The sequence below is a fragment of the Nyctibius grandis genome, chromosome 13 (assembly GCF_013368605.1).
Source record: "Nyctibius grandis isolate bNycGra1 chromosome 13, bNycGra1.pri, whole genome shotgun sequence".
In the NCBI taxonomy this organism is placed as follows: domain Eukaryota; kingdom Metazoa; phylum Chordata; class Aves; order Nyctibiiformes; family Nyctibiidae; genus Nyctibius; species Nyctibius grandis.
Window position 1 is genome coordinate 6,785,720 of NC_090670.1, and position 22,223 is coordinate 6,807,942.

At 48.0% G+C, this 22,223-nt stretch overlaps 1 protein-coding gene across 1 annotated transcript; it reads right to left on the reverse strand.

Moving 5' to 3' along the window:
* Positions 1–1,082: 1,082 nt before the first annotated feature.
* On the reverse strand, positions 1,083–14,887 carry F9 (coagulation factor IX). The gene is made up of 8 exons (XM_068412064.1): positions 14,821–14,887; positions 11,566–11,729; positions 11,194–11,218; positions 9,219–9,332; positions 7,367–7,495; positions 4,765–5,003; positions 4,319–4,436; positions 1,083–1,630 (listed from the first exon to the last, which is right to left on the reverse strand). The coding sequence occupies exons 1-8, from the start codon at positions 14,885–14,887 to the stop codon at positions 1,083–1,085; spliced, it is 1,404 nt and encodes a 467-aa protein (XP_068268165.1).
* Positions 14,888–22,223: the final 7,336 nt, after the last annotated feature.

Here is a 22,223-nt window from a genome sequence, read left to right on the forward strand (position 1 = left end):
GGCCACGCTGTTTCCCTGTGCACTCCTGGAGTTTTCCGTGGAAGGAGAGAAGAGACGACCTGGCACTGAGCAGAGGTAAACCTCCTTTCCTCGAGGATTATTCCCTTCCCTCGACATTGGGAATCAAATTAAGCCCAGGTGAGTGAGCTCGGCACAGGACCTCTGCCCAGCGTCGCCTTCCCTGGGGTGCCACCTCCCCGTCCCTCAGTGCCAGCGCCCACCCCGGGCACAGGGCAGGCACCTTCCAGCAAGGTTTCTCCCACCCGCTCAGACCAGACACGGAGGTGTCCTGCACCGTCTGCACTCAGGCGACATTCCCCAGACTCGTTTGGGGAGGGCAGTTCTCCATCTCCATCACCCCCAGCAGCATCCGTGGCTGCGGTCTCTAATTTAACATTAAAATGGAGACCAGGGCAGGTAATGAGCACTGAGCAGTTCTCTTCACACAAGGCTTTGCAGCAGTCACTAGCATAAAACCTGCCACTACCTTTCAATGAGTTTTATACAGATTTAAGTCATTGATACAGCCAATTTCTGCTGTCCTAAAGCAGGAGGAGCATTTCCCGCTGCCCGTGATCCACCTCAGCCTGGCTCACATGACAACGTCTGGCCGAGCGCGCTGCGGGTGCAATGCTTTGCGTGTTCACTGCCCTCCCAGGCTCCTGCTACTGGGACAGTGCTGGGTGCGGGTGCTCAAGGCACCCAGTGCCTTCTGGGCTCCCCCTGCCCACAGCACTGTGCGGCAGCCCTGGGCAATGCCGGTGGCACGCTGGCCCAGGGCATGTGTGAGCCGTGCCCCAGCTCATCCACACCAGCCTCTGCACTTGGGATTTGGGGACTTTACCCCATCTCAGCAGCACCAGTGCATTCAGGAATGCAGTCATGGGTAATTAAAAAGGCTTTTTATTTCCTTATTACCACACTTTCACTGCCTTCTCTCAACTTTTCGCCTTCCAAGAGCAGAAATTAGTTCATTTAGAAATGTTTATTAAAACGCAATGATTTCTGAAAAACTCGTGGATTGCCACCGTCTCTGTTCAACCACCCAGTCCATCCCTCAGCATGGTGTAACCTCCCGCAGGTCAGGTAAGCTTCGTGGTTTCCTTTATCCACTTCAGGTACTTGGAGACCCTGGTGTAGATGCCGTATTTACCTGGCTTGGCACATTCCTCGCCCCAGCTGGTGATCCCCGTGAGAAACCAGGTGCCCTCAATCTCGGTGGTGTAGGGACCTCCGCTGTCCCCCCCGCAGGTGTCACTGCCCCCGGCCGTGAAGCCCGCGCAGAACATGTTCTGCAGGATGGTGGTGGAAGTGCTCTTGAGGCAGGTCGGCCGGTCGACAAAGGGCACCTTGAGGATCTGGAGGATGGTGGCCGGCCGGCCGCGGAAGAGCATGCTGCCCCAGCCGCTCACCGTCCCCATGCCGTGCTTCAGCAGGGCGTTGGTGAACTCCCGGCTGCCGATGCAGATGGGGGTGACGTAGCTGTTGAAGCTGAGCGGCTGGTCCAGCTCCAGGAGGGCGATGTCATTGTGATGCTTGTTGATTGTGGCATTGTACGTGGGGTGGGGAAGGATTTTCACCACCTTACGCCGCTGCTCCGTGTTGTCTTCCTCGTTGGTGTTGTATTCACCTGCAGAGACAAGCGTGGCTTGGGCTGGACCCCTGCAAGGCCAGACCAGCGACCATGCCCTGCTGATGCCATCCCGGTACCACCGATACCACCACAGCCGGGTGATTGCAAAGGGATGAGCACCGCACGCCCTAGCGCTTGGGCTGCTCTGAGCCTGGGTCCAGCAAGGCTGCTTGCTCCTTGTCAAAGGGTGTTGGAGGTTCCCCGATGGCAGCACCTCCTTGGTCCCCGCAGCCAGCAGGACCTTGGACCCCCAGATATGACACCGGGCACGCACCGGCCGATCAAATGCCAGAGGCCCAGATGCTTTTGCCAAGGTCGGTAGCAATGTGGCTGTTCTCAGGACTTAGCACCCTCAAAGAGATGTAAGGGGATGTTGCCCTCGCATCAAAGGGGGAAAAGCCTCTAGAATTAAAAACCTTTGTTTAAAATAAATCATTTATTAGTGAAAAGAAACCTAACCTTCCCTTTTCTAAAACCACACAGCCACAGGGCAGAATGGGGTGCAGGGGGCTACAAGCTGCCACCCCCGATGCTCACAGGTGCCCCTGGGTGACCCCACACGAGGCTCAGCTGCTCGCGATTGCGGGGTGGTGCCGGCAGCTTCAGGCTCCTCAGAGTGAGTTGCTGACAGCCTATTACCCCCCCTCCCGGCTTGTGTAACAGGTAGAGGGAAGGGAAAATGTTCTGTGGTCTTGGGTCTGCAAACGGGCAGCGTCTGGGTCTGCCTGCAGCCGAGTCCCCTCTCCTGCCCGCGAGCTGGCTGTGCTGAAGAGCAAGATGACTTTCCCCGCTTGCTTTCTCGCAGCCCAAGAGGCGCAGGGTGCGCTTAACCCCTGCTGCGGTATTTCTACACGCTTTGCTGTCAGCTCCGGAATATACGATCTCCTCTGAGCCATATCTGCAGCGCTCCTGGCCCCGGCAGCGTCCTGTGCCTGCTGCGTCTGCCTGCGAGGAGCGGCCGGAGCCCCGCGAGGGAGGTGAGGCGGCTTTCGGTGCCCCCCTTAATGCTGGTGCCTGACCAGGCCGGTGATGTGATGTGATGTGCTCTGAGAGGGGTTTTTTGCAGCAGAGTGTGAGTGTCGGCTTCCTCGCAGGCTGTGTTTCCACAGGGTAAATGCAAGGCAGATGTGGGGGAGACTTTGAGAGGGTTTTTCTTATGCTACAGCTGCTTACTGTTGCTGGAGTCCTGCAAATATGCCTTAGGGATGAAAGCGGGTAGGCAAAGGACAGGGAGGGGAATGCTTCTTTCACCCCCTGCTATTGATTTCTGGGCCTCCTAGGATGTTATATACAAAGCTGAACATTTAGTATGAATGGATGTGAAGGAAGCAGATGTTGCCCACGTGGGGTACATGGTGCAGACACAAATCCAACAGGCTCTGAAGCCCTACACAATTGTGTTTTGCTTTCATGACTTGCTGCCTGTCCAAAATCCTGCCCTGGAAATCCAGCAGTGCTGCAGAGTGGTGTGGAGGGAGCTGGCTGATATCCTAAATGGAGGGGGGTGTAACATGCAGGAGGGAGCCTGAGAGGAGAGGCAGTTTGGATGCAGATGCAGCAAACCCAAACCTCTGTCCAGGTGGAAATGTGCTTTTCTGGGAAGAGACTGGTTTTGCGCTGAGCGTTTTGCACTTTCTCACGTTAATGGGTACAAGGCTGGGCTTTGTGCTGGGCTCTCAGGAAAACCTGCCTAAAAGTAGATAGCAAAAAATGCTGCGTGCGAGCGGCAAACCTCATCCTGGCAGCGCCGGGCAGGTGGTGCCCAGCCCCACGGCGCTCGGTCTCGGGGGTCTGGCCAGGCACACCAGGATCTCAGCCACATTAACGTGGAAGATGCAGCTGCAGCTGGAGCCCTCTTGGTGAGCTTGTTTCTGTAGATACAAACTCAGCGCTTCAAGGCTCAGGTAGAATGTAATTTTTGTCACTAATACATTTCATAGTGTTTAAACAAAAAGCATGATCCTTCCGTGCCTCCTCTCGGTGCCGCTTGTAGCGATTACTGTCCGTATCAGCGTTCCCCTCCTGTACCTGTCAGTGTAACCTCTTGCACCAGCCACACAAATCTATTCTCTGAGAGTTGGGTGAAAACTTAGTGTGACCCCTGAGAAGAGCAGAAATCCCTAGTGAGGTCCTAAGCAGCATCTTAACTGAAGTCCACTGGGCTTTAAAGCAGCTTGGGGTCTTCTGGGGCTTAGGTGAGTTTGCTTGCAATCGGCTTGAGCTGTGTTTGCATCATGGTCCAGCAGCTCCATGGCTTTGGGACCGAGGGCAGCCCCAGCTCCCTGCTCCCACCAGAGGTGGTGGTACCTGCAGAGACCAGGCTGCCAAAATGCTGCGATCTGCAGAGTGCAGAATCACAGAATGGTTGGGGTCAGAAGGGACCTCTGGAGATCATCTAGTCCAACCCCCTGCCAAAGCAGGTTCACCTAAAGCAGGTTTCACAGGGTCACGTCCAGGCAGGTTTTGAATATCTCCAGAGAAGGAGACTCCACACCCTCCCTGGGCAGCCTGTGCCAGTGAGCAATGCAACTGGGGCCTTGGTGCCCTAAAGCAACTCGTGCTACATTGCTGCCCACCATGGTGGTGTGGGTCCTGGGGCTCTGTGCGATGCCTTATGCCAGGCCAGTGCAAGTCCAGTCCCACAACCCTTGCCTGCTCTGGCCCGATGCCACCCGAGGTGCTCACCTGCCACGGCAGTGACGTTGTCGCCTGGCTGCAGGCAGTGTGCCGCCGTCACTACCCACTTCTCGTTGATGATGGACGCGCCGCAGAAGCCCACGCCTTCACTGTTCACCAGATAAACCTGTGAGAGCAGAAGGAAATGGACTGTGGGGGAATCTGTTGCTATAGCTCAAAACTGGATCCTTTGTGCCCTGCCAGATAAAGCTGCTGTGACTCTGACTTCTAGCTTTTTTGCCGAGGTAGACCCCCAGCCAGGCAAGTTTTGTTGCTGTGGCATAAAAGCATGTACAGAAAGAAGCTGTGTTCCTGTTAGACTTGAGATCTATTGCTAAACTAACCTCAGAGATGAGTTTTGGGTATTCAGTAGTAAGATGATCCTGCATTCAGAAGGAAATGAATAGACAGAGCAATTGCTGGGGTTACAGGAGAGCTGCAGAAATAGCCGGTACCTGCCAAGGCACCTCGCCTCTCATGCTGTCGGACCCACCGACAACCCGGGTGCCCGTCTTAATTATCGGTGTGATTTTCGTGGTGGTGGCGGTGCTGGTTTCCGTGATGTTGTCGAGCACCTCATCGTGAGCATCGTCGTGGTCGTCGGTGGTGATGTTCCAGTGCTCAAAGGTGTTTATGGCTCGGGTGAGCTTGCTCTTGACTTCAGGAGCCGTGATCCTCCCGCAGGGATACGGCACTGGGAGAGAAAGAGTCGCGGTTACGACAGGCTGTGCGTCACGCCAGGAGTCACAGCAATTGAAGGAGCAGGTGAGGAGACAAATACTGCTTCATCTCAGCACCCTGTTTTGGGACTGACACAGGAGATGCAGGGCCGTGGGCTGGCTCTGTACAAACAGATGCCTGCGCCTTTGAGCAGCAGTGCAGGTAATACGGAAGAGTAGCAAAAGCATAAATTGTTTCTGGGCTTTAGAAATTAATTCTGAACTTTTCTGAGCTTTTAAAAATAAGTAAGCTTGTGAGAGAGAGCGCACGTCCGACGGGACGGTGCAGCTGTGGCTTTACTCCGCGGGCTGTGGAGGTGCGTGCCGGGGGGGCTGTGGAGGTCTGTGCCTGGGGGGCTGCAGGAGGCAGCCGGGCGCTTGGCTGACATTTCCACAGCACGTCACTCCCGTATGATAAAAGTCCAGCTGGGAGAGGGCAGGAAATAATATCTGCCAATTGTACAGATAATCCTGCTTGGCACCAAGGTGAGGAAAACATTAATAAACTCTTTCTAGAGTTGTAGATTTTCTCTGTTAATGAAGATCTCATCTGTAGGCTCTTTTCAGACGAGCTCTTCCCATTTCTCTCCTACACAATGTGTGCCGAATTCCTGCTGATAGTGACAGTCAAAACAGTAAATAGCATCAGGCATTGTCTTTCATCTGAAAAGCTTTTGACAGCACTGTGCAAACAAACATTAGTGTAAAATCAGATGTAAGTGTGGCCTACTGAGATTTCTTTTTTTTTTTTTAACAGTCGGCTTTAGGAATAGGGCTCAAATAAGTGTTGAATGATGGAAAGTGCTACCTGTGAGGTTATGATAGGAAATGAAGGTTTCAGAGCCAGCAAAGCTAAGCTTTTGCAGGAAGGGCAATTACGCAACCTGAAAGATGATCTTATTGCTAACAGTAAAACTTTCTGGTGCAGTGAAAGTGATACAGCATGTTGGGCCACACAGGCCTGAGCTGTTAACGATCTCCATTAACAGAAGGACTCCCAGTCTGAGATACTTCCTACACTGACTGCTGAAAGTCAGCACTTCCAGAAGGTCAAATTGTTCCTGGCTGTAGCTATCAGGCCTTCAGAAACTAACTCACCTGTGCAGGTGCCTGCATGCTAGCTTAGGTGTGTAAATCTGTTACTCTCAGGTGTTAGAAATATGATAGCATCAAATGGTAAACTGAGCTTAAGTGACATTTTTTTCTCTACTCAATCTCCTCTTTCCTCTGCCAGATGTGCTTCTGAGATGTTCATGCCCAATTAACTTGCTGTATTGCAGTGGGTTGGGACGGTACGTGTAGGTGTAGTTAGAGCTGTTGTAACAGCCTAGGAGCAGGGTAAAGTTGGGGAAAATAACAAGAACCAGCTGTTCTTTAGCCCTTTTTGAAGTTGCAACCTCAAGCAATGCATTTCCCCTCCGGCCCTTAGGCTGCCTTTCCATTTTGCTCCTCAAAACCACAGCTGAACCATGGAGCCTATTTCCTGCTGAGGGTATTTGTGTGCAGCTACAAAGATGCTCTCCATCAAGAAAGACTGGAAGTGTTAGCACATCCATTGGCAAAAGGGGATAGCACTGAGTACCTTTGGCAGGCAAAGAGAAACTGGGCAAAAGGGATAGCACTGAGAATAGGGAAAATCTGAGGGGAAAAGGAAGAAAGCAAAGTGGATTATGTGGGGGAAGAGGAAAAGATGAGCAAAGTCAAGTGCCCATTATGAGAGATCTGCCTAGACACCACCACAAATCTTCACTTGTCTCCACTAAACTCAGGTGATTATAGGACACTGCATGATGCCCAGCCATCAAACGGACCATCAGGAGGATTTGCAGTAAGAAAGATTGTCTTTTGTTCAGAAAAACCCAGAGCATCTTTGATGCAGGATCAGTACCTAAATGGTTGCTCTTATTGTAAAAACATGGGAGCGAGCTCTGGCTGGATGGGAAGCAGTGTTTATGCTGGTGTAGCTAAACATCGTATTTCTGTCTCCAGAAAATTATTGATCCATACCTAGAAATATAAGGTGGCTGCAAGTGGGAGAGGCGCCTGTACAAGTAGCCACCTGAAATAAGCATTTGCCTTGTGCACAAATTCCCAGACACCCACCCTCCTTCTCCACCCACCTAGGCTAAAAAAAGGGGGTTTAAACTGCATCCTTCAAGCCTGACCCCCCATCTGCCATTCAGAAAGTGCAGGGTCAGGCTCTTTACATTTATTAAGAAGAAAAACAAAGCTGTTTTCCAACAGGATATTGCATTTCTATGACATTTGTGTATCTAAATCCAGGACAAGACCTTGGAAACTTTCACCCAAATCTCTGAAAAATACTTTAAAAGTTAACCTGCAGGTTCACAGGACTTCCCGTCTTCATGAAGTCTATAGCCAGCGGCGCAGGAACACACAACTTTATGTGGTGGGTCATGCCTGCAAAAGTGCTTGCAGCCTCCATTCTTAATAGCACAAGTGAAGTCTGAAAGAAATTAAAATGAAACCGTGAAAGCTCTTTTGAAATACAACTTATCAGAGATTTGTTGGGACTTGGGCCTTTGGACTCAGCCTATAACCCACTCTGGTTGTTCCAGACCATGGAAAAGGAGCTGTGTCCTCCTTCCAAATCACATCCCTGCTCATAATGAAGGAGCACTGGGCACCTCTTTGAGAAGGCAGGTTGAGGAACAGCCCTATGCGAGGTCCTGGTGCAGCCTCCTGCCTCCAACAACTGTGTGCTGTCCGAAATTTGGCAGCCTGACCCTAAAGGACTCCTGCAAATATTTGGTTACAAGCCACGTGATTTCCCTGCCGTCGTGCTGCTCTCCTCCCCCCTGTACTTATGGCAATCCAGCCCCAGTGCAGGTGCTAGTGGAGAACGCCGTGTGTCAAATGGGAGCAAACCCTGAACACAAGGAGGGCTTTGTCCTGGGATTAATGCTGGACTCCGGATTTAAAACCTCAAGCAAAGACGTATGTTCTTTCTGACACACCAATAAATCATTGCAGCCTGACGTGGAAGACCCGTTTCAGCAGGACGTTTGATGAAATGGGTCCCAACGTGAGGCACGGTGAGATCCCCATGACTCGTGCGTGTCTTCTCCCACCCCACCTTCCACTCCTCTGTGGTGGGAACACCATGTCTTGGAAGTGGGAAACACTAATCCACAGAGACCCTTTTAATTCTCAGTGAGTTTTCAAATAATTTCACAGCAGATTAACTCTACTCCTACTTCCTCAAGGATACCTCCCTTCCTGTAGCCATTTTAATGCCATCATTTACTATTTTTACAGAGCTCCTTTTCACGCCTCACTTCTAGTGCTATTTTTGTTCCTGTCTCACTTCCATGAGAAATCTGCAATGAAACTATTTAAATTTGATGCAGCTTTGAAATGCTCTTTTTAACGTACGCTCCTTTCTTGCCAGAGCAGAAGCACAACTAGAAAGAGAATCTTTTATTAGTGCAGTGAGTCTAGCGCATTGAGTTGCGCAGCCCCTGATTATATTATAAATATAAGAGCTGAATATCCCTCTTGCTTAAATTATCAGCTGTTTGGTTTTCATAAACTCCTCAACTCATCAGGAAAATATTTGCCTTTTGTTTGCCTTCAGAATCAAGGTTGCTGGCGATAATTATAATTATGAATTTAACAGGGTGCCATTGAGAGGAGGTTGCAATAATCCTGCCCTGCTCAGCACCTGCTGCCCAGCCTGGCGTGAGAAATGGAAAGGAGGAGTGAGAGCATGGGGGTCCCATCGGGGTCAGTGGAAAACTGTTGCTTTCAGCGGATGAGCAAGTCATCCCTGATTGACGAGCAGCCCCGGAAAGGCTTGTGCTGGGGAGATAAAGGAAGGTCTCTGTGTCAACATTTGCGCTGGCAGCCGCAGCATGCTGAACAAAAGACCTTGAGCCTGAGTCTCTGTTGAACCCTGCGTAGAGCAAGCATCTCGGTGCTCAGCGGAGGTGGAGCTGGGGCTCCGCCAAGGACAGGAGAGGACGGAGACAGCTGCTCCTATATCCCTAAGCATGTCCCCCTGTAAGCCCATTGCTGATGGGCTGAATTTGCACATTCATACAGTGCATCACAGCAAGGCAAACTGCGTCCAAAACAGCCCTCAAGTAGGATGAAACTCTACACCCACTTTTGTCTGATGGGATTTCAAGTAGGGCAGAACAACCACAGGTCGAGCCCCTGGTACGTACCTATCTCACAGTTTCTGCCTTCATATCCAGCTGGGCACCAGCACACATAGGAACTTACTGCGTCCTTGCAAACGGCTCCATTTTTGCATGGATTGGGGTCGCACTGATCTCCATCTTGGAGAGAGGACAGAAGAATTAATAAACATGAGCATCCACCATGGCTAGTGCCAACCAAGCGCTGGAGCCTTGCTCTGTGCAAGACTCCTGTTAAAGATGAGCAAGAGACTGCACACCTTCCTTCTTTGTAATGGAAAATAAGTCAGATCCTGGCACCCAAGCGCACAACAGACAACATCAGCGCTGGGGTAACATCAGCAGCAGTGCTTTACCTGGAGTCCTAATTATGTACCTTGCTCCATGTGGGTTAATTCTGCTCCTTTCAGCAGAACTTCTCTTTAGTCTCCCTCTTGCACCATCTCAATGGGACCTTATGTCTCAGATAAGTTAGACAGTCAAAGTTAGAAGGTTTACTTCCTCAAGAGTGATCAGGATTTCCTAATCTGAATTATTTTAACATTGCTACCTTTGTTCTCTGAAGGTTTGGGCCTGTCTACTTGGATTTGGAGACCTCTCTGTGTATTAGGATTGAGAGCCCTGGTCATTGCTCTTTCTAAGTCTTGTACTACTATTAACTGGTCTAGATTTTTCTTTATATGCCAGGGATTTTATTTTCACAGTTGTCTACAGCTGAGGAGCTGAGGCTTTAATAAAAATACCCAGTATTGCAAAATTAGTGATCTAACACTTTGGAACAGTAAGTCCGTGATGTTAAATTACAGGGAAATGCGCTTTGAAATGGTAATGCAAAGACAAGGACGAAGGGGAATGTCTTGATGTGTTTGTGTCCTGCCAGTAAGCCTGGCTCTTAATGGTGCTTTGAGGAACGGGCTGAAATGCAGGAGGCAGCTTGCAAACACGGACAAAATGGTTTTGTCCTGTCTAAGGCAGGGTGTTGGGGTTTGCATGTAAGGTGTGGATCGTGGACATTGATGCTGCTTGTTGAGGGCAATTGGAGCTTGGTACCACTTGGGTGTTGTGCAAGGGTTGAGGTCCCATGGGCTGCACGTCTTGCAAATAGCAGCTTGCAAGCTGAACAGTAAACCAGGCACTTGGGAACATGGGGGAATATATGGCATTCACTATTTTTGAAGAGCTAATTGGTTACAGTGGCAGGGAAACAAACACAGTGCTGAGTTTCATGAGTTAGTTTTCAGAGGACAGTCCTACAATGCAAATGTAACTTTTTTATTTTATAGTCTGGACTGACTAATCTGAATTATTTAAGGTTTTTTAGTGAGATGTTCTGGGCACTTTGCCAATCTACAAAGCAGTTCATTTATTGAAATATCCTTAAAATTATTTTCAGATTTTTTAGTGGGCATTGAAATCTTTTTGGTGAGGGATTAAGGAGTCGTTGGGGATGGAGGCTGAAAGGGAAGAAATAGATGGTGGAAAGAAAATGGTGGAGATTGGGACCACTGGTGTGAATCGCAAACAGCTGTTTGCTATGATCATGTTGAGGCTGCACTTTAATATGGCATTTCCAGGGATTCATGCTGTGCCTTATCTGGAGATCTCTGCTTGCGAACAGAGTGCTTGCTGTCTGCTGGAGCGGGGTTGATTATTGCTGTCACGTTTTATTCTATACCACAGCTGAATCTAGAAGCCCAGAGCATGACCTGGGATCAATGGATCCAGTGGTCTGTGTGAACTGGTTTTGTTCTGTGAGGTTTTTGAAGTTTGTTCAAAAAAACCTGCTTCAAAATGTTAAGTAAATTTTTTTTTTCCTTGCAATTTGTGTACAAACGGGACGGGCCCAGGCTGGGTGGCTGCAGGATTTAGGGTGCATGACTCTGACTAGCTCTGTCACAAAACAGTTTCTGAATGCTGGAATACATTTGTTTCAATAAACATCTGCTATTTATGCATGAGAGAGGAATATTATGCATTTGAACATGAAGAAAGCAGCTCTTACCTATGTATGTTTTCCAAAACTCCATCTGCAAAGGAAAAAAAAAAAACCCAAAGTTGTTTCCTTTGATTTCTAATTTCTGGGCACTACCTGGCTGAAGTGGAAAAGGGATGACTCCAAAGCTAAAGCAAAAGACTTGCAGGAAAACAGCCACCTCCGTAACCCCAGCGGTGAACAACCAACCTTTAAAGCAGTTCCCCAGCCCAGCTGAGGGATCGCAAATGAGAACAAAACACGACAGATGCTGCACTTGGCCCCTGCAAGTTTCCCCTTGCTGTTCGCTCCTCCTTCCTGCTCTGCGCCTCACCTGAAAGGCTCATAGAGGTGTGGGCTGAGGGGAACGAGCTGTTGCCATTTCGCAGCAGCGATACTCACGGTTTTTTCCGTGTTTTCAAACACTTCTCGGGCTTCTTCATAGCTGCATTTTTCTTCTATGCATTCTCTCTCGAGGTTCCCAGGAATAACCTCTTCCAGCCTGTTTGAATTGGCTCGCTTTTGCCTCTGCAGAACTGAGTTCGCTTCTTTGTTCTCGATGAAAACTGCAATTTGAAAAGAAATAGGGGCTAGAGAGGAGCACGCGCCATCGTGTGATGCGGCTGGGATGGGCTGTCAGGGCTCTGTTCTCCCGGAAAGCGAGCCCTTCTCATGCTTTCACCCCCTGTTGCCCCATGGCCAGGGATGTTTCAGGAGTATTATCATCTGTTTGAGGTTTCTTTCTTGTCTAACTTCAGTGCAGTCCAGGGGATAAAATCTGGAGAACCAAGAGTCAAAGCAGTCCATAGGCAGAAATGACTGATGGCAAGAGGGTGATGAGGAGCGCTGAAGTTCGATGCTTAAAAATACCTTAAAGCAGATGGTGTGAGTACCTCCTATCATAGATGCACAGACTGGAATAAGCTATCTGAGAGGGAAAATAATAGGCTTTTTCATGCTGCTGCTTAGCGAGGTCTCGTTTGAACACAGAAATTGTCCTGCTTTAACTGTCTCTGCCTATTTTGGCTGTGAAAGGCCATTTGCCTCTGCAAGCAGCTGCAGCCCTTGGAAGCCACATCCCATTTGCTTCTCTCCCTGCTCCTCACCTTTGCCCATGTGCCTGGGTACCACAGTTTCCTGCTGGCAGGAGGGGTGACATGAGCCCTCCTCACACCCTGGGCCAGGTTGTGTCAACGAGGTGGTGTGCATCCACCTTCAATTTGCTGGCCAAGCTCCTGGTCAGAAACCACCAGCAGAGAGCTGCTGGCGCTGCAGGGACCCCCCAGTCTAGGCGGGATGTCCGCAGTGGCCAGCAGCCTCCCCGTGGTGGCTGCCTGGTGAAGGGCACAAGGATGTGCCATCCTGTCATGGTGCTACCTTGAATGTTCTCCCAGCAGGGCCACGTGTCCCATCGGCAGGGTCAGCAGTGGAAGCCACCTGGTGGGATTTGCTCCTGACCCGCCTCTTGGAGACCCCCACCTCTGCTGAGCACTCTTTCCCCATCCCACCTCTCTAAAAAAGACGTTATTCACCCAGAGGAGCTTCCTGCTGTGCCTCCTCAGCCTCTCCTCTCTCTCCACCCTCCCTCAGCACTCGCAGCCACGTCCCTTTTTGTCACCAGATGGCACGGTAGAGCAGCTCTTCTTGGAGCTGCTGGTGGCCACCCTGGACACGGAGTCCTAGCTGGGGGCTCTGAGGTGGAAGGGGTTTGGGCACCCCGTGAGTCTGGCCCCTCTGGGGGTTCAGGAGAGTGTGAGCTCAGTGCGGTGGGCAGAGGGGAGAGTGAGGGGCAAGTGCCAGCCACTTGTCACTTCTCATGGCTGACTTCTGCTCTCAATCCAGAACAGATCGAGCCTCTCCAAAGCCGCACAGGATTGGTTTTGTTGAACTCCCATGAGTCCAAGGGGGTTTGCTCTGATTTATGCCATGCCACTGATGATGTAACCAGCCCCTTCACCTGGAGATCTCCCTGCAAGAGACTGAATTAATAGTTTTTGCATGCTTTTAATCACTGTGCAGCAAGCTTGCACCTCTGTCTTCCTCATGTTTGTGTGGTTTTGGTTAAAAACAAAAAGGAGTGCATTAAAATCCTGACCTTAATCTAATTGTTTGGCAGTAGATGTTGGTGGGTAGACCACTGACCTCTGAAGAAGCCAGGCTTGTTTCAAACACTACAGCCCCCATGGGGTGGCTGATCCTCTCCCAGCTGCAGGGTTGTGGTTTATGTGTGGGACATGAACATACAACCCCAAGTGAGCCTCCCTGGCTGAGTGGGGGGCTGAGGGCATGGAGGCACCAGGGGACCTGCCCCTTCCCCCAGTGGCATGGGCTGCAGCCTCCAGCTTGTCCCCAAGCTGGGCAGAAAAGGCTCAGGTGAGAGTGATGGAGCAGCCTTCCTTGGTTTTGTAACCCTGTTGAGCTCTCCATGTACTTTGTGCCCCAGGGTCCCGACACAGGCACAGCCGCACATCGCCCTGTGTGATGTGAAGCAGCTGCGTTAGACCTGCTCCTTCTTCTCGTCCTGGTGGGATGTGCCAGGCACCTGCCATAATTAACCCATTTAATGGAGAGAACTAATTTTAATGAATGCAGCTTTGCCTCCATCAGTTCCCTCCAGGCTTTCGTAGTTGCTTACTGATCCCACATGCTGCTTTACAAGCAAAACTTGATTTGAACTGAAGGTTACAGGCCCCATGGGGTCACGGGTATGGTACTCACCCTGGCTGGAAACCATCCTCACATCAAGAATATGCTCACACTTGACTTACCAACTCTGAACCAGTATCTGAGAGAGTGAGATGGGTCTCTGGGCCAAGGGGCTGTGGGGGACACCTGTCCTACCAGCTGAGTATAGTATTTTACAGGAGGTACATCTGGGTGAGTGGTGGTACCAATATACTTTAGGCTCTGCTCAGTTTTCACTGCTAAGCAAACATTTTGGAAAGAGGCCTTTTTTTTTTTCTTTTAACCTGTTACTTGCAATGTTTTAATGAAAGAAGAAAGGCTAGCCTTGCACCAGACAAGTACTCACACTGGGTGTCAACCAGCCTCTTCTGGAACTGTTGCTGCTACAGATAAATCAAACAGCCTGCATTACTATGTGTGATTGCCCACATCCATCAACTGCTCTATCTTGTCTACAGTTCTGGCTGCATCCTACAGTCTTTGTTAAATTCATGCTGGGTTTGGCTTTAAACAAACCTCACAGTGGCAAATGCAATGACTGTTTTATGGATGTGAGTACTTGTTTGTACTCCAGGACAAAGCAGCGGCACACAAGGAGATGTGGATGTTACTCCACCAGTGACGTTGTCCTCTCTTTTTATCTTCTGTGTGTGGGTGTGTGCGTTCTAAAATGGCTAAATCAGGCTCTGAAAGCTTAAAAGCTGCAAAAATTTAAGAAAAATCCCATTCTTAAAATTAATCCCTGTGACACATTCTGCGTAAAATCAGCATGAAAACTATTATTTCATTCCCAAGAAAAGAACCAGAGTTTTAAAGCGAGGAGCTATGAAACTCAGCAATCCCTCTGAGCACTTGTCTCTTATGAGACTGCACAAGCTGTCCCACCGTTAAGTGACAAACTGTCCCTTCACCTGTGCCAGTAACACCCCACACCCCAAAGTGAAGGACTTGCTAGGTTTTAAGTGAACCCACCTGTACTTTCGGCACCAAGACAAGTTCCCAGAAGACAAATGGAGAGTACGAGGGGGATCAGTGCCATCTTCTTCTCACTGCCCAAACCTCTCACTAACAAATTGTTCTGGTGGTGGAGCTCAGTCAATAGTTCCAAAGTACAAGTGCTTGTTTGTTTATTCCGGGTAACCCTTTAATTTAAGGTCCCCAGATGTGCCATTGGTGAGGCTTGCAGTGGCAGCATGGGTGTTATGTGAGAGGGCACGTCCATGTACAAGAAACCTGCTAGGTAGTTGCAGTCCTTGGGCTCAGCTTCTGTGCTGTAGGATATTACTGCCATGTTTGGGGGTTGAGCATGTTACAAGAATAAATTAGTTCAGCTTCAGTGAACTTCTTTAAAGCACTGGATTCCCCGTTCCTATCCAGGTGATGTAGTTGGCCATATAAAAGTCCACAGCAGCATTTTCAAAGGCTTCAACATGGTCCACACTTTGTCCAAAAGAGCTGGCACAATTCCCCTGAAGATAACCCTACAGGTGATGCTTCCTCTCAGGGACCAGGCACCCTTGGAGCAAGGCTGTGTCAGCCAGCATTGCACTGTCTCACATGGGTTCTCTAATTAAAAACCTGGATAAAGTGAGCTGAGACGATGGGTCCATTATCCAGATCTGCTGGGGCAAACCCTAGAAACACCATGGAGTTTCCTATGTCCTGTACTTGAGGCCACAGGAAGGAACCTGCTACTTGGTGGCTTGGACAGTGGGCTGGCGTAGGGCTGTGCTGATAAAACGCTGGCTCTGGAGAAGGGAGAGCGTGCAGGCTCCTGGCGGCAGGGCAGCCTTTGCCCGGGGCAGGTTCACAGGCTGCTCCTGATCCACACTGGCCAAAGAGTGGACTGAAAGGGAGGGAGGATGGGGGAAACGAAATAGGGAAGAAAAGCAGGTTTTCATACAGAAAGAGAGTGAGTTTTCATATGAAAACATTCATATTTAATGGTGGGTTATTTACAACTTTTAAAACCCATTTCTTCCCTTCTTCTGACTTTCCCTTAATCTGAAGAGCTATTTCAAGGTAACTGCTTTTGGGAAAATACTGAATATTGTAAAAAAAAAAAATTTAAACATTCACTTCTGGAAAGGTCAAATATCTGCCCCCCCCGCCCCATCTCCTCCCTTGAGGAACTGCAGGAAAGTAGGCCAAAATCATTCATCCCACTCTGGGGAGGGCTTGTGGGCTTTCTGCCAATGACCTGTTCCTCAAAATGTGCTTCCCAGTTTCTCCTGCCCCCACTCCCCCATGCAGAGGCAGAACTGAAATCCATCATTGCACCCGTGCACATCTGTGGCTTGCAGTGCTCTGCCCAAGGACAAGAGGGTCTCGGACAGAGGCATTTTAAAGCAGAACTCCATTTCTGAGTGTGGTGTTGGTGCTGTTGCCTTTCGGTATTATGGCTAAGAGAAGAGCAGCGAGAGGCTAGCAGAGCTCTGATGGCTTGTTAAGGCAGAAGAGCTAGAAGAGAGGAGCTGGCAGGTTTTACTAGTTCCCAGCAAAGCAGGATGGATATTCTGCTATTGTCAACACAAGAGAATCCCACGGCACGTTTCGTGGGGCCGTGAGTGCTCACAAGCAGGCTGACACCATCCGTGAGACACAGAGGACGTAGTGTGTTGGATGTGCCTGTGTCTCGCAGGCTGGAGGGCTATTAGTTGCTATGAGGCTACAATAGCCTTTGGGTAGCTATTAAAGTGTTTGCTTGAGCTTATGAACCATAAATTCTGTCCACCTAGTTCAAAAAATTTAAAATGTCTCTTCTTGCAGCAAATGAGAGCTATGTTTATGGTTGCATGGGTATTTGGAGTTAGTTTTGTATGAGGAAAGAACCGATCAGCTACAGGTAAATATGAGATGCTGAATGTGAGTTACAGCCTTGTGAGACCCCTGGTGCCTAGGTAGAAAAAATCCATTATTTTCCCTTTCTTGAGCAAACAAAAGGTCCTGAAACCTGTAATTCATCTTGTTCTTCTTGGTCAGTTTGAAATGATCTTTATTCATCACTGACAGTAGCTTTTGTTATCAAATTTCTGTGGTAGATAAATGAGTTAGGATGAGGTAATGTGCCATTGATGTAAATTGAATGCAAAGTGAAGAAGGTAACAATCATCGCTCATTTTCTGTGCATAAGAAAATGCAAATGTGAGAAAATAAATTGAGCTAAAATGCTGAAACAATACATCTCCTATCAATAAAAAGGAGTGCAGAGAATGGCCTGCCATAACAAAGGATAATTAGAATTTCATTACTGTAAATATTTTACTTTAGAACATAGGTCAGTCAAATTATTTTTGGTTTATGGTGCATATTTCTCTTGTAATAGTATTCACAACATTATTGCTAATTAATCTTTGCAGAAAATGCCGACATCATTAGAATAAACAAGACTATTAATACGAAGCATTTCTATTTATTACTATTGCTGTCAACTTCTGGGGCGCTAAATTGAAAGCAAAGTGTTTCTTTTTATTTATTTTGCAAACAAAATCCCCAAAGTTGCGATCCCCACCATGGGCACTTTGGAGATGAAAGCTTTGCTATTTAGGTGGATGACATCAATTAAATATCAGATCTGGGTTTATTGTGACTTAGTGTTTTACGTTCTCAAAAGAAGGCTGTTTAAAATACACAACCAAGTCGTGTTCTCTCCTATTGCAAAGGCTTTCTGTAGCAGTGAGCTGTTAGGAGGCGTCTCTTCTGGTTTGAGGTGTTAAGTTTGGGGATTTTTTTTGTTGAAATATCCCTTTTTTGTTGGATCAGAACCATCACACACACGTGGCTGATGGGTGTGTGTTTGTGTCAAAGGCAGAAGGAGTTGGCAGGGGTGCAGGGCAGCATGCAGGGCCACCACCTCGGGCTTGGGGGCTGCCCTCTTTCGGAGAAGATTTCTGCTGCAAAGTGAACTGAAGTTCGTGAGAAGTCACAACAAGAAAGCTATTTCCATTTTAATCTGATAGATTTTTTTTTTTTTTTTTTTAAATGTGCTTTGGCTGCACTGATCAATAATGTTAAACAGCCTGATGGCTTGAGGATCTTGTTAAAGGATTGTTCATAATCTCCCTTGTCTCCAAATGCACTCTTCTAAGCAAAAAATCCTCACTCAAAACCCTAAGCAAATTGCAATTTGCCCTTGTCCTCTAGACAGCTATGGTAAGTAACCTTCCCTTAACCAACAGCAAACAAGTTATTCCAGAACAAATGGGGAAAGCAATGCTTGATCTTGGTTTTTTTTTTTTTTTCTTTTTCTTCTTTATTTGATTACTTTGAAAAGTCCCTGGCTTTTTCTGGAGCAATGATTGTGGGAAGTTATCCAAATATAAAGGCAGCACAGCCATGGAGTCCTTTGCAGTGCTTGTCATTCTGCTGTAGTCATTAACATACTGGAGAAAGTACCAATTCTGTTAAAAGTCCCACAGACACTGAAGATACTAAGGTGTATTTGGACGTCAGTGGCTTTAGTGACCTACCCCAGGTGAGGATGTGCCCTCAGCTGTCACAGGTGGGATGCAGAAGCCTTGTCCCTGTGGTTGTGGGTCTGGGCTGGTGAGGTCGCAGGTGCAGGGAGATGCTGCTGATGACTTCAAATCTGTGCTGTGGGAGGGGTATTCAGGCAAAAAGGAGGTGGCTGGCTTTGGTGATGTGAAATGGCAACCAGGACCAGCTCTTCAGTGATGGCAGCATACGGTTTGTGCAGGAGAGGAGTTGGGTCATAGCTATCCTGTCTCTGCAAGCCTCTCCCCTACTCCCACTATCCATCTCAGGGCTTTCAGTTCCTGTGTTGGGCATTTTTTTTCTGCTTTTATTCAGAGGCTTCAATACTTGTGCCAAGAAACAGGCTCCCCTTGCAGAATTCCCTCCAGACACATCCATCGCAGTTAGCACTTAAGCTCCATCCCTCCCATTTTATTCTATTTTTAATTAGACTCCTGAACAGGAGCACAGAGCAAACTCTGCTTTCATCTGGGAGATCCTGTGGCTGTGAAATATTTACGGGAAGTAAATAACTGTCAGAAAGTAAATAAGTCCCTGACTCTACATGAGTGTAAAAGTGCTTTGAAATAGTCTCATTCGAATAAAAGCTCCTCACGTTGAGTGGCAGTAAGAAAGAGCAACACAGGCAAAAAATTCCCAATGTAGAAGGTAAACACAATTACTAATTCATGGAGCATCACGTTTTGCAGTAGCAGCTTTAGTAGCTTTCTTTTCAGTTTGATGTAAAATAGGCCAGATTAAAAGGAAATCTGGATTTGGTTTGGTCATCGTCTTTTCAGAAAGCAGAGTGCAAGCATGGCTAGATACACCATGCCAGTGAAGTTATTCTAAATTTAGACTTTGCCATTTCCATTTCAAACTCTGGATAAAGCAATGAAACAAAGCTCGGAGAAGGTAGCAGCTCTTGCAGGTTTTGATGGGTCAGGTAAATCACCAAGCTCAAACGTCATCGAACAGAGCAAGAACTAAGTTAAATATAAGCTCAAAAGCTGGCTTGCCACTGTATATGGGATAGAGGCTCGTCCTGCCCCAGGCGTGCTGATGTGAACTTGAGTTCTGGAGGTTGCTTTGAAGCAGATCTCTGAAAGATGCATCTCTGTCCTCCAGCAAACCGATTGTTCCCCTCTGCTGATGGTATTAGTTAATTTTCTTTGCCTTAATGATATTCCATCTGAAGTTTCTACCTTTTCCTTGCACCAGGGCATCCTTGTGCCCTATTTGCCTTTTCTGCCTCCCTTTCTTTCTATTATCTTTATAATTTCCCCTCTTGCCCTTTAGCGACCAAACTGTCTGTCATATTAACATTAAAATCTAAGGGGAGGATATGCAGAGAAGAGATAAGGATATTTCTAGCCTGTGTATCCCTAACTGATGCCACCAGCCAGCTCCCTGGGTCATAGGTACTGGAAGCAGTGGCACTCAAAGCTTGTCCTCTGCTTAATAAATGTAGTCTTAGAACATTCCTTCCAGCTGATTGACTTGGGAGGGAACTGGAAAAGCTGAGATCTCTCCTTATAACTCTTGGACCTACTGCATGAGGCAGTCAATATTTGACATATATTCAGAGAAAGGGACCTCACAGTCTCCACTATTTGCTCACATATGATGGATGAAACCACCACTCTGGTTCCAGAGGGAAACACTGAGATTTTTCTCTTGAAATCCCAGGACTGTCGGAGGTGTGTGATGTGATGAATAGTTAAGACTGAATTGGCCTTTCTAGTGTGTCTGACCTACTTGGGTTTTCTCTTCCGTTGCCCTGACCTAGTGCCCTGGCATACTTTTCTTGCTAACAGCATTCACTAATGGATGGTTGGATGCTCTGACTTGCCAGCTCTAACAAAGCCAACAGCGCTTTGCTATGAAGGTTAATTTGCAGCCAAATTCACCAAGAGAATTAGTCAGACTCCTCTGCACTACTTAGTCACTGTTTTGAAAATTCAAGAAGGATGGTAGTTGTGTACCCAGTGGTTACTTCAGAGGGGTGATTTTCACTGGTGTATAGTGGAGTCACCCCCCTGATGGTGGAAGGAACCTGCTGACATAAAGATCTGCCATGACTGTTTGCAGGTGGGCTTCCCAGTCTCTGGTGCTAAGAAGGCACAGAAGCTTGGGTTCGTCTTTCTGAATTTAATCTTCTGACTTGAATTGCCAAGTTCAGGACCACAAACTCTCTAGTTGCACGAAAGAGGTAATTCTAGAGGCTCAGAGACCCAAAAGGCCAGATACTGGGGATATGGCTGGGCTTTGAAGCGCCTTCCTCCCTGTGTTGACTCCATAGGGAATGTATGTACCTGTGCTCCAAGTGCAATCAGAAAAAGACACCTCAGTGTCCATACATGTTATGTGCCTGTAAAGTTGCTGTGTCAGGCCTATGCTTTGTTCAGAAGATGCTGGGAGCCTTGATGATAGTAAGAGGATGGGTGGACAGTAGGATGTAAAGGAGCAGATGAGTGCTGGACCCTGAGGTGACTGTACAGAATGCAGTGGTGCTTCATCAGCTTTGCACTGGTTGAACTTTTGGTTGAAGTTGCTAATTTAAGCTTTACTGCAGATGTCCTAAGAGTTTTGCATTTAAACTAATGCAAAGTAATCTTAAAAAGCAGCATCCCTACCCTACCTCAGGAAAATTCTCTGTCTTGGTCTGGTTGTTTGACTAATTATGAATATACTGTTTGAGTTGAAGTATATTGTAACTTCTTAAATCAAGTGAAATATCTCACATCCATGGAAATACAACCAGTTAAAAGATGTGACCTCTAATATATGACGCACTCTTTCTAAATAAGGCTCGTCTCTGAAAAAATGCATGACTTCCACAGCTCAGGCTTAGATCATGATTTGAAACTGCAGAGGATTATCTGAGAAATCACGAAAAGTGTCTCCCAAGGGTTTTTGATGGATGCTTCTTCACATCAGCTTTTTATCTTGAAAGCTGTGTCAGACTCATGGAAACATGAAGAGCTGGTGATGTGTGCTCCTTCTAAAAAGCATCACAGCTCCCAGCTATGAATCCTGATTCGACAGGTAAATGCTACGTATGCTCTTCCTATAAGTGAATATGGGCCTGAGTGTTTCTTCTTTTCAAGGCTTTGAGCTTTCCAGCTAAGGTTGCACTGTGCAAGAATTGCAGGATGGGAACACAATTCATCTTGCTCAAGTACTGACCTCATCTCGATCTTCTTGTAGATTTAGGGCCAGATTCTGCCACCTTTTCGTGCCAGCACAGTTTGATTGACTGGAATGGGGCTGTGGGTTTGGCCATCTCTTAATGAGCCACCTTGCTGCAAAGCTCTATGACTGGGAGACTTGTGGCATGATAGCACTGTCTGTATCAGTCCTTGGATAAAACCAGGCTAGTAGGCAAACTAGCTGGCAGGACTTCACAATCATCATGCCAACCCTTTTGATAGTTTGTGCAGTGAACCTGTGAGGACCCATCCTCCCCTCAGCTGTTTAGCCAGATCACCACCTCTGAATGGTCTCCACTTCTTTTTTTCTTCTAATATTTTTTTTCTGGCTGTTTTGCTGTTGTGTCTGAAGCATACTGAGAACTCCCCAGGCATCAGAGAAGGGATTGTGTGTGCCCAAGGAGAGCCCAGGCACAGCAGATAGGGATCAGGGAGGTGGGACTTTACAAATCAACAACCTTAATTACTTGCAGCCTGGAAAAAATGAACGGAGAGATGTACTCATAGAGTAGAGACTTCAGTGGGAGTTCAGGCACTAATTCATAAAAGCCAACGAGTCTATTTGTGCCTTGCACAAGTGACTGGAGTCAACCTCCCCAGGAGACCCTGGCAGTGTTGATGGGTCACCCTCCATTGACAGGGACAGCCTGTGTTGGAGCTAAATGACTGTGGTACAAAATGGCACCTAAA

Excerpts from the sequence above, each read along its gene's own strand:
- F9 (XM_068412064.1), bottom strand. The coding sequence starts at position 14,887 with ATGGCACTGATCCCCCTCGTACTCTCCATTTGTCTTCTGGGAACTTGT. Across the intron at positions 7,496-9,218 it reads AGGCAGAAACTGTGAGATAG|ACTTCACTTGTGCTATTAAG; the intron begins GTACGTACCAGG and ends AATTTCTTTCAG. Across the intron at positions 4,437-4,764 it reads GAGGCGAGGTGCCTTGGCAG|GTTTATCTGGTGAACAGTGA; the intron begins GTACCGGCTATT and ends CTGCTCTCACAG.